Source organism: Seriola dumerili, unplaced genomic scaffold (assembly GCF_002260705.1).
Source record: "Seriola dumerili isolate Sdu_G_001 unplaced genomic scaffold, Sdu_1.0 BDQW01000092.1, whole genome shotgun sequence".
NCBI lineage: Eukaryota > Metazoa > Chordata > Actinopteri > Carangiformes > Carangidae > Seriola > Seriola dumerili.
In genome coordinates, this window is record NW_019174347.1 from 68309 (window position 1) to 81658 (window position 13350).

The following is a 13350-nucleotide window of genomic DNA, read 5'->3' on the forward strand; positions in this document are numbered from 1 at the left end:
TCACCGCGTCCAACTGTATTAACTTATTATAATTATAGTATTCTTATATTTCTGAGCCAGATGCAACGCAACTTTGTTCTATGTCAATGTTAAACCACCACAATTACAAGACATTTCCAGGAAATAGAAATCGGTAATTACCTATAAATTGAATTTTGATTGTATTACATGAACAGAAAAGAAGAAATATTTGCCAAATGAGGAAGTGTCCTGATATCACCCCATTAATACTGTGAAAACGTTCACAGCATAGAACCTTTATATCAAGGATGAATATTACCATGATATCCTCATTAGTATTACTACATCATTGCCTCTTTATCACCCTGCTTGTATTAACAAGCAACAATGTAAACTGCTGAAATTTGAGGCATCACCTTTTCCTCATTATGATGATGGTCTATTTACCCAAATTAAATCCTAGGGTGTGTGACAATGTGCAACTGTGTCCTTAATATATCTGTGAAAATAGCAAATCACCAAAGAATAAATTTTAAACCACAAACTCTGAAGAGGGAGGTCATTAAATGTGCCGCTAGCTTAATGAGAGAGAAAATGAGCCCTATGTGAAACAGGTTGATTTTATCGGTGTCAATAAAAATACCCTCCATTATATTTTTGAGTGCAGGTTAATTTTTTTCCTGATTATGTGATAAAAGTTTACTCGCTAATTTTGGATACATTGGGTAGTTACTTGGGCGATGAGAATAAATTTGAAGGCTCAAAGATTCATTGCAAGGATCAAATTATCTCCCTCAAACTACACTTCAGTAAAAACACGGCGGGAGCAGCGGAGAAAATGAACAGCTGTGTGTCTTAATTGATAGCACAATGTCAAGCACACAGCCCATTTCAAATTGCGGAGACGTGCTTGTTTTCTTAAGACGTCTGTTCTCCCCAACACAACTTGGGGAGGGATATTCTCCAAACTGGCACAGGCATCGACTTGGCATTCTTCGCTCACCTCATGTGTCTGGTTTACAAACTAGGAGGAAATCTGCAGACAAGAGGTGAAGATTTGAAACACACAATAAATGCATGATGCATGCTGTTTCATAAACAGCAGGTAGAGGGGATTCTGTGCGGAGGAGGCTGGATTTATTCTACCAGTGATTCATCTTGAGTGTGTACTTGTTCTCTACTTGATCATTTCTATTTTATGCTGCTTTATACGTCTACTCCACTAAATTACACAGGAAAATAATGTACGTTTCAGTTCTTTACATTTATTTGACAAACATTACTGTCACAGATTTTTTTTTTTTTGCAGCAAATCTTTGTTTTTCTTCTTTCCTCTCCTATTAATCATCTCATGACTACTCAGATTAACCTGTGACCCTGAGGAGGGGCTTGACCCCCAGGTTGGCAACCACTGGATTACGACCTAACTGTATAAAGAACAGTTATAAGTAGTTCCACTTTGACCTGCTACAACAGTGAAATATTGTGAGTACTTTTACATTTGATACTTTAAGTATATTTTGCACATAAAACTTTTGTAATTGTGAATAAAGGACTATTACAAAACTGGACGCGGCCTGCGTGACGTCACCCACGGGTGTCTGAGGTGTGGTTTTGAAGCTCAGAGTGAGCTGCTCCACTGTTGCCATCTTGGCAGTGCCTGACTCCGCCTAACTCCCAGCTAATACAAACATGGGCAAAGACGTGGGGCATGTGTGGAGCCAAGGATTCGGTGTATGCTCATTTGTGGCAAGCATATGCTCATCCACCTGTCACTCAAAGCAGCCTCAATTATACATGACTTTAAGCCTTAATAAAATGTAATCAGGTGATTTATATAAAAATGTACCTGTGCGTACAGTTGTCATGAAGGAGGAAATTAGCTATAAAGACTGAAACTGTTTTTGTACCAGGCTGTAGAAATGTTTATTTCTGCTGTAAAGTTGGACATTTTAACATGGGAGTCTATGTAGATTGACTTGTTTTTGGAGCCAGACTCTAGTGGCCATTTGTGGAAGTGCAGTTTTTGTCACTTCCGTGTTGGCTTCATTTTTCAGTCCCAGAGGATGATGTTTGACTATTATCTGTAATTCAGTATTTTTACATAGTTGTATTGGTGCTTTTACTTACAATGGGTAAAGGATCTGGGTAATTTTTGACCTTCTCCTCTTTTGACATTGTTTTTCATAGAGCAGTTCTAGACCAGACCAGGTTTTCAAACATAAGGAGGATCTGTGGCATCTCATTTAAAGATTCATGGGGGATACAAATACAAATTGATGAATTACAAAGATTGGATGTTATTTCTTGTTTGTCCTTTAGAGTCACGGGGCTGTGAAGATGTTCTGTGCTGCTTCAGGTAATCAAAACTTGTGACGTTGATGAGAGCAGAGGAACGATAACTAAAACTGGATGAAACCTTATTTGCAAATAATGTTTAATCACAGACTAAATCGAGGAATCTGTAAAGCAACAGCAAAGACATTTCTGGGCTGATCCAATTTTCCTGGATTTACCTAAGCTGTACTTCACCACAGAAATAATTTAAAACGTTTCACTTGTGTTTCTCATATTGATGTTGGCAGCTGATTATGAGCCTTTTTTATGGATTATCTGTAGAATATTCATACTGATGCACTTTTGACTCTGGCCTATCTTCATACTGAAGTGGCATTGAACATGCAAAGAGCAAATCCACATGGGAATCCCACATTTTTTACACTACTGTTCATGTTTTATTAATGGCGCTGCATGAACCAGCTATATGTGAATGATATTAACCCACATATTCAGTCCATGTTGCCTTGTGTGCTGCAATGAACCAAGCAGAGAATATTCTTATTCTGTAAGCGATGCACACACTCAGGAAAAATGTAAATCTTTCAATGGCTGAATCGAAATTTCAAGCAGTGGAGAATCGCTTGAGCTTCAAAAGTCAGACCGGGCCTGACTTTGCATTAAGATGTCACTTTGACAGATATGCAGTGAACCAATCATGACTGAACTCAGAAGGCATGGAAATAAGAAGTGACAAGGAAACCTCGCAGTTTTTAGGCTCCCACACAGAAAACATGAATGAACAGAACACCCACAACGAGAGGAACACCTCCGCACTCAGTGTGCAGAGAAGAAACAGCTCTCTGCCTAAGTGGGCAGGCAGTCAGTACGGGGAATATCAATAGCCAGTTTCAATAACATTTGTATCGACCTTCGCCTGTTGTCTGGGGCCCGGCTGTGTGGCCTTTTCTTTTATGACTGGGACATACTCGGAGAAAATATACTGCCGACATTGCAGTGAAAAATCTCTGAGGCGAAAAAAAGGAGAGCTGAAAATCCAAACAGAACAAATCAATTTTCATCAGATGAGGGAGTGAACGTGGGAGGGATCAATCAGCCGAAGTAAGGGGGAGAAAGAACAGTGCGGAGTTTGTGTTACTCCTGCAGCACGAGGGGGGAGGGGGGGGGGAGTATCCACCGGACCAACCTCAGCGAGTACCTGCAGCTGATGCATGAACTGTGATTTGTGGTCGACATTAGAAGGACAAATCAAGTTCTCTAGTGGCGAAAACACGAACGCAGTCATTGCACCAGATCATAAAATGAAGATTTACCGGGTGTATTAGGAAGTGAATGAGATTCCTAGTGCTGCAGCTCTGTCTAACTTTACATGCTGGATGAATAAACATGGTATGTAATCCAAAGCTTACCAGGAAAGAGAAACTGAACTAAAATCAATAATGTGTCGTGCCTTATTTTGTCTAACATCTGTGCTTAACCTGAAAGCAATAAGAAAGGCTGGAAAGCATCTCTGCACCACCGGCCCTCATATTAAAGATTTACAGTACTAAAGAGTAGCAGTAAAAAGGAGCAGCAAAGGGCACGAGATACCCCAAGACCCACGGAGGATTGATTTGATTTAGTGTGAGTAAGGTTTAATTGTGCGTGCAGAGAGAGGAAGACTGTAATGAGAGAGACAGCGTGAGAGAGGTGGCAACGCTGAATCGAGCAAGCGTTAAAGTAGGAGAGGTTTAACAGGGAGGGGAGGGGAGAGGAGAGGGGAGGGGAGGGAGGGAGAGAGGAAATGGAGTCAGGAGAGAACTCCTCGCAAAGTTGATGAATGGCAAAGCAGAAGTCCAGCCATGGAAATCTCCTCACGTACAGAGCTGTACAGCCAGAGTTGGAGGGGTCAGCGGAGAGGTGACTTTGAAAATATAGAATGTTTCACACAAGGTCAGACCTGCACTTCCATGCAAACGGAGGTGGACCAAAAGCACAACACACTCTTTAGATGAGTAAATGGAGAGTCGGAGTTTGCTCGATAAGGTCAATCAACAAGTACAGCCTCTACAGAAAGAAAATGCTCACAAACTAACCACTCAGCCGAGGCATCATCGACAGCAAATTCAGCTTCAGTAAAATCTCATCATCTACGTGGACAGTGAGACTGAATTCTCCCATCTCACCGTTGCTGTTGACACACTGGACCTGTGCGAGCTGACTGCCGGGCCCACACGGCTTCTCGTCTTCAGGAACACACTGATCCAGGCTGACCAGTTGCCAGTCGTAACAACTGGGCTCGTCACACGGCACCGCTTCCACCAGGTGCGGGCAGTTTCCAGGCCCTCCCGTTGGCTCGTTGGTGATTTGCCGCTTCCTCAGTTTAAAACCTGCAGCATGGCAAAGAGTGCAAAGACAGTGCTTAGCTGCCCTGATTGAGAATTACACCAAATCTATTAGCAGTATATTTACAGAACACTCTCCCTCATATGTGCGATAGCCAGCGATGGAAAAGAACTAAGAACATTTAAATTAGTACACATGTGGTACCTTACACTTCCTCTCCACTACACTATAAATCTTTTTACTCCACTATATTTTATTTGACATCTTTAGCAACTGAGTTACTTCTAAGATTAAGATTTTGAAATTCAGATTTTGTTGAATTTTACATAAGAAAATATGATAAACTCATAATTCATCGCTACAACCTTTTTGACTTGTGACAAAATTACCAATAAAACAAAAAACAAAACTGTGTCTAGTTGGGGCCCTTTGTCATGTACATGTACATAGCGGTTACACCAACGAGACATTTTCCCCACTAAACGTCTCACAGCGTTTCATTTAAATAACTGTCCAAATAGGTAAAATCTAGTATTTCATAACAAAATCAAAAATTACAGGAGAATCCGAAAAAATAATATAATTTTCTATACTAGAAATTAGTTTTTTGTCCTTTCCAGCCCTTCCATCATCTCACAATCCTTCAGATTTATCTTGTGACCCTTTGGAGGGGGCAGACCCTTAGGTTGGGCATCACTGTACTAAATGTATATAAAGTAGTTGAATCAAGTTCAGTCTCAACCAGCTACATCAGTAAAGGCTAATACTGACATATAATAATAGTTCAGTCACAGAGCACTTTGATAATACTCCTGTACTGTTACATTTGGATCCAGGATTTTTTATACTGTGGTACTGATACTTTTACTGAGGTAAATGATCTAAGTATTCCTTCCACCACTGATGATAGATGGTCATGATTAGCTTGGTTGGGTTTGATGGCTGACTTGCTCAGACAACTCATTAATACTAATGGGAATATGAGAAAAAATTGGGGCGAGCTCGAGGCGACCAGGAATCTCACCCCGCCCATACTGTTCCAGTGAGTTCTTACAGTTACAATACACATGTGACCAATGAACCAAGTCATGCAGAAGTCAGACTACGACATGTTTTTGAAGCTTCAGTGAACACTACGTTGATCATCTAATGGCTTTTTCAAATATATCACATTAGATTTATGTGTAATTTTGCAAAAACATTTTATTTTTCCCAAACTATGAATGCACTGATTGAAGAACTGCCAGATGTTGTTATAACAGATGCACATTTTATGTTGAAAATGTAATTCTAACATGGCCGCACCACCACCCACACAAATGTTTCCTATGTATTTTTAACAAGATGACCTGCTATGACTACAGACATTCAATCATTAACTATTCATGACGATATATGGTGAGGTTATAGCTAGTATAAAAATAATAATGTCATGTAATAAAAACTATGATGAAGAATGAAGGTTCATTAATGCTTTCAGACTCAATAATAATGTTTATCCGGTACTGCATACTGATTATATTGCTCTCTTAAAAAAAAACAACATAAAGTGCTGGATGGAGCATGAACAGCATTTACTACACTATAAAATTGTTTTGTTTACCACACACGGGAAGTTACTGAAATAAGATATGCATAATAATCTACTTTGTTATTTCCTCGTTAAATTAAATACATTGGTATAATTTCTGGAAAAAAGAAAAAGGAACAAAGTGAGAGGTCACTGCTTTTTCATCACAAAATAAAACTCAGTGTTAGAAGGATGAAGGAATGGACTAATTACTTGATAAAGTAACAAAAGAAAGTGAATATGAGCAGGGGTGGGAGGGTGAGTTTATTTGAAAAAATGACAAACATTACAACTAGCCTGAGACAGTTACTGTCTTAAAGGTCCCATGGTTTCCCGGTGTTGATATCCATAAGAAGATAAATTAGTGGTTTTAAGTATGAAAAACCATCTCAATGTAGTTTTACATTTCTACAGCTCTAGTAACAACAGGTCAGTGAGCCAATCAGAAGAAAGGAGGCTCTGAGCCTCTCTTCTGATTGGCTGACTGTTTTCTGAGTGACTGAATAAAAATATATCAGATTTCAGGTAAAAACACTCAGAGAAACCAAATCCTGCTAGGTTGGATGGTGGGTCCAGGTGGGCGGGGCCTGGTGCATTGTTGAGAGCGGTGACTGCTTTGTTGTGACATCACAAAGTTACAGAAGTCCAGACGGGTCGTTTTAAGGCTCAGTTTCTGAATACAGGCTGTGTGCATTTCTCTGTGGACTGAGGCTTTGATACTTTCACAGTATTAATATAGAAGCTAGACCTGATCTATAATCACACTACACATGGACATCTACTTTTATACTATATGGGACCTTTAAAGCAATGTCACACAATAACTCAGAAAAATCATAATCACGTTTAAAATGTGGCACATGAAACCTTCAAACCATGATGATCTATTTGCATGTATGTCTTTGTACCTTTCTTTCCAGCCTGATCATCGCAGTTTTCAAAGGTGCAGGGCCCCCAGGCACCCCAAGGCGACACCTCACAGTCGATGGGACAGGGGATGTGGCACAGCTGGGACCTGTTTGGGATCGGCCCCTCGCACAGCCTGTTCTCCACCGGGCGGGAGGCTGCGCAGACGAAGAAAAGGAAAACAGAAAATGAGCAGCAGATAAAATGAACCTGCTTTACTTTGATCCTATCCCGGTTCGTCTTTATGTGGGGTATTTTTACCAGCATCACAACCAGCAGGAACAAGGGACACAGAATGCTTATTTACTTTTGTTCCTGGTATTAAAATCCCTATAGAGAGCAGATGAGAGCCACGGTGGAAAAAAAACAAAAAACAAAACAAAGCATGTCTGTGAAGTAGACACTATTATCCCTTTGTTTTGTTTATCGCCTCCCTGTTAGCATGTCAGAATGATAAATTAGCAGTGATTATCTTGTGCAGCGCCTTGCTAGCAACATAAAACATCGTGGAGTCCTGCCCACCGACTCTCGCCGGAGACAGGAGAGAGGATTCAACAATACAACACTGAAGGTGTGAGAGAACGGTGACGACGTCTTGGCTGGAGATTATTCCATGAGGTGTGATTCGGCATCTACTTTCCCTCTCCATGCCACGCTGGACTTAAAAAGCTCTTTCCATAATGCAACTGGTAAGTGCGCGTCTGTCTGACCTCCCACTGAGGAACTTTGTCGAAAATAAAATGGAGAGATGCTATCGCCATGCAAAGGCACAGCTCTGTGACAACTGTGCAGATCACATTTCTCTGCTGAGCCGTGGCGTGATAAATACATTTGATGTGTGGAGTTTCTGAAGATACTGACTTGATGCATTTATGCATGCACATTTTGTATGTATGTTGGTGTCAGTGTCATTTCAAAGTAAACCTACTGTATCTTCCAGCTGTGTGTGCAGGGGTTTTTTTTTTTAGTATTCATTTGATACTAGAAAGTGGAGATTGACAAAGTATGACAAAATATGAGGACAGAGATGGAGAAGAGAACGTCTTGTTAGACTGAATCCCAAGAAGCGATTGGCATGGGCCTTAAAGGAATGAGTTTGACATGTAATCTTAGCTTCACATGCAGACTGGAAACAAGGGGAAACAGCTAGCCTGGCTCTGTCCAAAGTGTAAAAATGCACCTACCAGCATCTTTAAAGCCGACTGATTAACACGCTATATCTTATTTGTTTAATGCCTACAAAAAATGTGAAGTGTTAAAATGACAAGTCATTTCACAGGAAGTCTGGGAGCAGCGAAGTCTTGATGAGACAAGAGGATGAGAACATGTTAATGAGTCAGCTTTGGAGGCAGCGTGCAGATTCTTTTAGCTTTACATTAACAGCCTTGCTAGCCGTTTTTTTTCCAGTTTCCAGTCTTTATGCTAACCTCAGCTGACTGGCTGCTGAGCGTCGCTTCATATTTAGTGATGAGATATGAGAATGGTTTTGATCTTCTCATCAAGAAAGCAAATATTTTCCAAAATGTTGAAATATTCCTTCAAACCACCAGGCCAGCAGTGCACCACCTCCGTGCTTCCAGGTCGTCGTCGGTGATAAGAGAGAGTCCTGTTCGCTCAGCAGACGGGTTCAACCCCCTGCCTGGAGCTCCACACTCTGACTGACACTTCTGAGCCTCGGCTGCTTTACAGCTACACACATACAGAGCAAACATGTCCACCAGATTTCATCCTAAAACACACATTCCAAGTTAGGGAATAATTGGTATAAAACGGTATAAAAACATAAATAAAATGGAAACATTTTATTTTAGTGAAAAAGACCTAAAAGAAGATGAGCTTAAAGCGGCTGTTTGTAAGTTTTCTCTGCCGCCGAACGTGTTTTCTTGCCAGCTATTAATGCTAATGTTGGCTATGTAGCAGTAGCAAATCTTACAATTAGCTTCTTTAACTAAAAGTACACGTTATAGTCTGTAGATTTAATGTTGTAATTTAATGGGAGCTACTGACCATTAGAGTAAATTAACTCTACTGAAAAAATGCTGGCATGAAAGTTAAACTCTGAAGTGAATATCAAAGATACAGCAGATATTTTGAGCCGAGTTTCACAAAATATTGTAAAAGACGAGTCTTCTGTAATCAACTCATGACACTGCAGTTCCTCCAACAACACCTGTTAGTGTAAGCAGACTTTGCTTCATTTTAATTTGATGCTACAAGAGGACAGTGACTGAATTGGCACCATCTGTTGTGGGTTCTGTCACTCTGCGTTTTACATAATCTTTCCCGCACAAAATGAAATTCTCCCTGGTTAAAACTGGCCTTAAGTCTTAAGAAGAGATCAGTGGTGGCATGAAAGTTAAATACACATGTACAAGACATTTGTAAGATTTCTCTCTACAGAGTCTGAGGATCGAGTGATCTCCACTTTTCAAGTATTGAGAGATAAATTTCAAATATGTTTTTCTATAGTGGATATTTAGTGACTCAAACAAAAAGAAACAAAAAAGAAAAAAAATCTCTTCACATGTTCAACCTGAGGCACTTTATTTCCTGTATTCCAACTGTTCCTACAAGACATCTAAGAGCTTAAAGTCTCACATAGTCATGAGAGCTGAATCATAATTCCCTCAGAACTGTACAGGGGAAGGTAAGTGGGGCTTTTGAAATGCAAAATGTCTAATTCCTCTTACAAATACACTGCAAGTCAAATACTGAGTTTGCTGAGCCACTGTTAATCCACGTCTTATTGGGGAACTACACTGACTTCAATCTTTTAACATCAATCCATTTGTGAATAAAACATTGAGGACCAACACAGTTTTAGTCTCCGTGTGATAAAAAGAGAGAGAGAGAGAAAAAAAAATAACCTTCTCTATATCCCTCTTCTCTATTAGTCCACTTTATAGAGTGTTCCCCAGTGAGTTCATTTTTCTATTGTGCTGAACTGACAACGGAGGGGGGAAAAAATCCCTCATGCGAGTGCGGCTTACTGTCTGCAGCGGTGGAAAATGTCTCACGTCTCACTTTCCACATTCTGTTTGTGAAGGGAACAAAGTTTTTCTTACAGTCCCTTCAAAGTTTCCCCTCTTCTGCCCGGCTTTTTGTGGGAGAGTACATAACTTTGTTGTAATGCTTCTTATCCCGTTGTTGGATTTGGTCGACAACACTGAACACTCTGAATGAGGAGCCGCCGTCTGGGCGTGTTACTTTGGTGAAAACACAGATTTGTATTTTTGTGTACACTACACATGTCATCATAAATCTACAGTATCACAGTGGTGGAGGGAGCCTTCACAAATGTGTTGTTAAAATCAATAATTGAATGATTTTGTCTTCTTTTTTTTCCTTTGTGGTCCATTGTAATGTTTACAGAGGAGAGGAGAGGAGAGGAGAGGAGAGGAGAGGGGAAACAAGGAAGGGGGAAAACGAGGAAATAAGGATAGAGGTGAGGAGATGAGATGAAATAAGGTGAGAGGAAAGGAAACAATGAGAGAAAAACCAAGGGTAGAGGAGAGGAGGATGGAGGATAGGACAGGAGACAAGGGTAGAGTTTAGGAGAGAAGATGAAAAGAAATGGGGAGAGGAGAGAGGAGACAAGGAGAGATAAAACAAGAGTAGAGGAGAGGAGGACAGAGGATAGGAGAGAAAAAGAGGATATAGGTTAGGAGAGAAGATGAGAAGAAAAAAGGGGAGGAGATCATGAGAGGAAACAAGTACTGAGGAAAACAAGAGGAAACAAAGAGAGGAAAGGAAACAAGGAGAGATGAAACAGGAGAAGAGGAGAGGAGGACACAGGATAGGAGAGGAGACAAGGGTAGAGGTTAGGAAACAGAATAGAGGATAAGAGAAAAAAGGAAAAGAAAAGGGTGGAGAGGAAAGGAAAAAATGAGAGAGGAGAGGTATAGAGGACGGGAGAGGAGGATAGAGCAGAGGAGACTGATAGTGAGAAAGGAAGTGGATAAAGAGGGATGTGGAGGTAAAAAAGAAAAAAGAAAAAAGGACCTGGGGGGCATATAGCACGGGGAGGGGCTGGGGCTCCGTTATCAGCGTGACTAAAAGCACCTACCTGTAATCTGGAAGGTGATGGAGAGGAGAGGGGGAACACTAGGCTTCTGCTGTCTTTGGGTCTGACCCGCTGCAATTACAGGGGGAGATAGCGCTATTAGCTACGCACACACAGGGGAGACGGAGGCATTACCAAACAAACACGGAGAGTGTGTGTGTGCGTGTGTGTGTGTGTGTTGGGGGGGGGGGGCTGTACATCAGACACTAGCAGAGACTAATGCAACAGCCACAGCAGGAGAGGCCACAGAGAGCTGGGCCTCGAAAACCCGGGACTGTTTACAATCAAATGCTTTAGAAGAAAGATTCAATCTTTCTGTCTGTGTCTTTTCTTCTTTTTTTTTTTTTGGTCTAAGCGATAGTACAAGATAATTTTTGTTTGTGACTCTTTTATTTTGATATGGCCAAATCAGACTCGTGGTTTACGAACAAAAGCCACACAGACTTTTGGTCACCGTGTCATCTGATCAGGTTGGAGATGTTAGCATTGGGGGATCAAAAGAAATCTGATTACAGTCTTTTTAACTTCACAGCGACAGACTTATCTTGGGTCTTTGACACAATTAACATCTTTGTTTCATGGCAGCTAATTAACTGCTGATTGTCTTGATTTTGCATTGTCTTTTATGACTTTCCAAGCATTGAACCGTTTGGGGAAATGTGCTTATTTGCTGTGTTTCCAAGAGAGAGATGAAAAGATCAACGTCACTCTGAGCTGCAGTCAGGACATGGTTAGCCTAGCTTAGCATAAATACTGGGGGCAGGAGAAACAGCTAGCCTGAGCTCTTCCCAAAATACGCTCACTGACACATCTGAAGCTAACCAATAAAAACGTTTCACCTGCACAAAAAACTGAAAAAGGTAAAAACAACAATTACTGGTTTTAAAAGGTGTTATGAGCTGGAACTAGCAGGTGCAGTGACTGTAGTGTTGTCATCCATTGTTACTGTGCTGGATTATTTCCCGTAGCAACCCCTCACTGTAGCTGCAGATGCTGCACAGAAAATGCTGGGTGGAAGGATAAACTGTTCCAGCAGCTTTCTTCTACCAGGAGATTTATCCTGTTTCTTTTTTTTTCTTCTTTAGCAGGAAGTGTATTAGCATTGAGCTGTGCCTGCATCACTCCCCTGGGATTCAGATTTCTTATTCCTTCTCTTAATTGTGTCTCTGTGTATTATTTCTTGATATCTTTGTGTCTTTTTTCAAAATGTAATAACTGGTCAGGAAAGAAGAAAAAGAAAAAGCTTGAGCACAAAGCTGAAGCATAAAATCACAAATTGCTGCTTTTACATTTCTGTTCATGTCACAAACAACACACATTGTGTCAATAAAGCACTTATGCCTGCAAAGATATTTGCAGGGATTTGCAAAGATATTTGCAGGCACAGAGCCAAGCTAGCTGTTTCCCCTTTCTTCCAGTCTTTATGCTAAGCTAGGCCGACCATGTCACTCCAATCACTCACACTTTCAGATGATTCTGGTTCTCAAAAGACATTGTTCTAACCTTTATTTACAACATGTGGTTAAGAATTGAAATCAACCTTTTAAGTAAATCTTCTGGTCAGATACTGGGAAAGGTGACCAAAATGTCAACTCCCACCAGGTTGGATGTGGTGCTTCAGGGATCCATATGCTGCAGCAGCTGAGCATACCCAAGCCTCGAGTTACACAGCATTAGCTGAGGAAATGCTAGATGAAGTTACTTATGCTATAGATACAGATCTGGGGTCAGATTGGAGCTACTCCCCCATAAAGATTAAGGTTAAGATTTAGGAGGTGGTAAGCTGATTCCAGATCTTGGCCTGAGGGTATCCTCCTCCCTTTTGCATGGTGATATTTATGCATGAGAACGGGGGGGAAAAGAGAGCGCTGGTTGCAGCAAACTTCACTTGAGCCACTGTCTGCCTCTCTGTCTCAGTGGTATGCTGGGAGATTACCCCCCAATGGAAGGAAAAGAAATCCTGCGCCAAGAAGATAAGAACTTTGTGTGCATGTGTGTGTGTGTGTGTGTGTGTGTGTTCATGCACTCTCACACACAAGTCACGCACATTTCTGCACAGCCAGCCCTGGCAACACCACTTTCAACATGCTTGTTTATATGAATCTTTCACTGTATACTAGCAGAGGTTACACCTCAACATGTATGATCGCTCCACGTGTACCGTGTGCTCTCACTCGCCCTACAGTCCGTATAGCACTTCAGCTTAAAGGGAGACAGGAGGAGACGG

At 41.0% G+C, this 13350-nt stretch overlaps 1 protein-coding gene across 1 annotated transcript in view; it reads right to left on the bottom strand.

Moving 5' to 3' along the window:
• The window catches only part of LOC111222411 (thrombospondin type-1 domain-containing protein 7A-like), a 134824-nt gene that overhangs the window by 62384 nt on the left and 59090 nt on the right, over window positions 1-13350 (bottom strand). Inside the window, exons 5-7 of the mRNA XM_022746126.1 lie at window positions 11127-11195; window positions 7063-7218; window positions 4425-4628 (exon numbers count right to left, since the gene is read on the bottom strand). Of these exons, the coding sequence (XP_022601847.1) occupies window positions 4425-4628; window positions 7063-7218; window positions 11127-11195 (429 nt within the window). The remainder of the gene's footprint in view (window positions 1-4424; window positions 4629-7062; window positions 7219-11126; window positions 11196-13350) is intronic.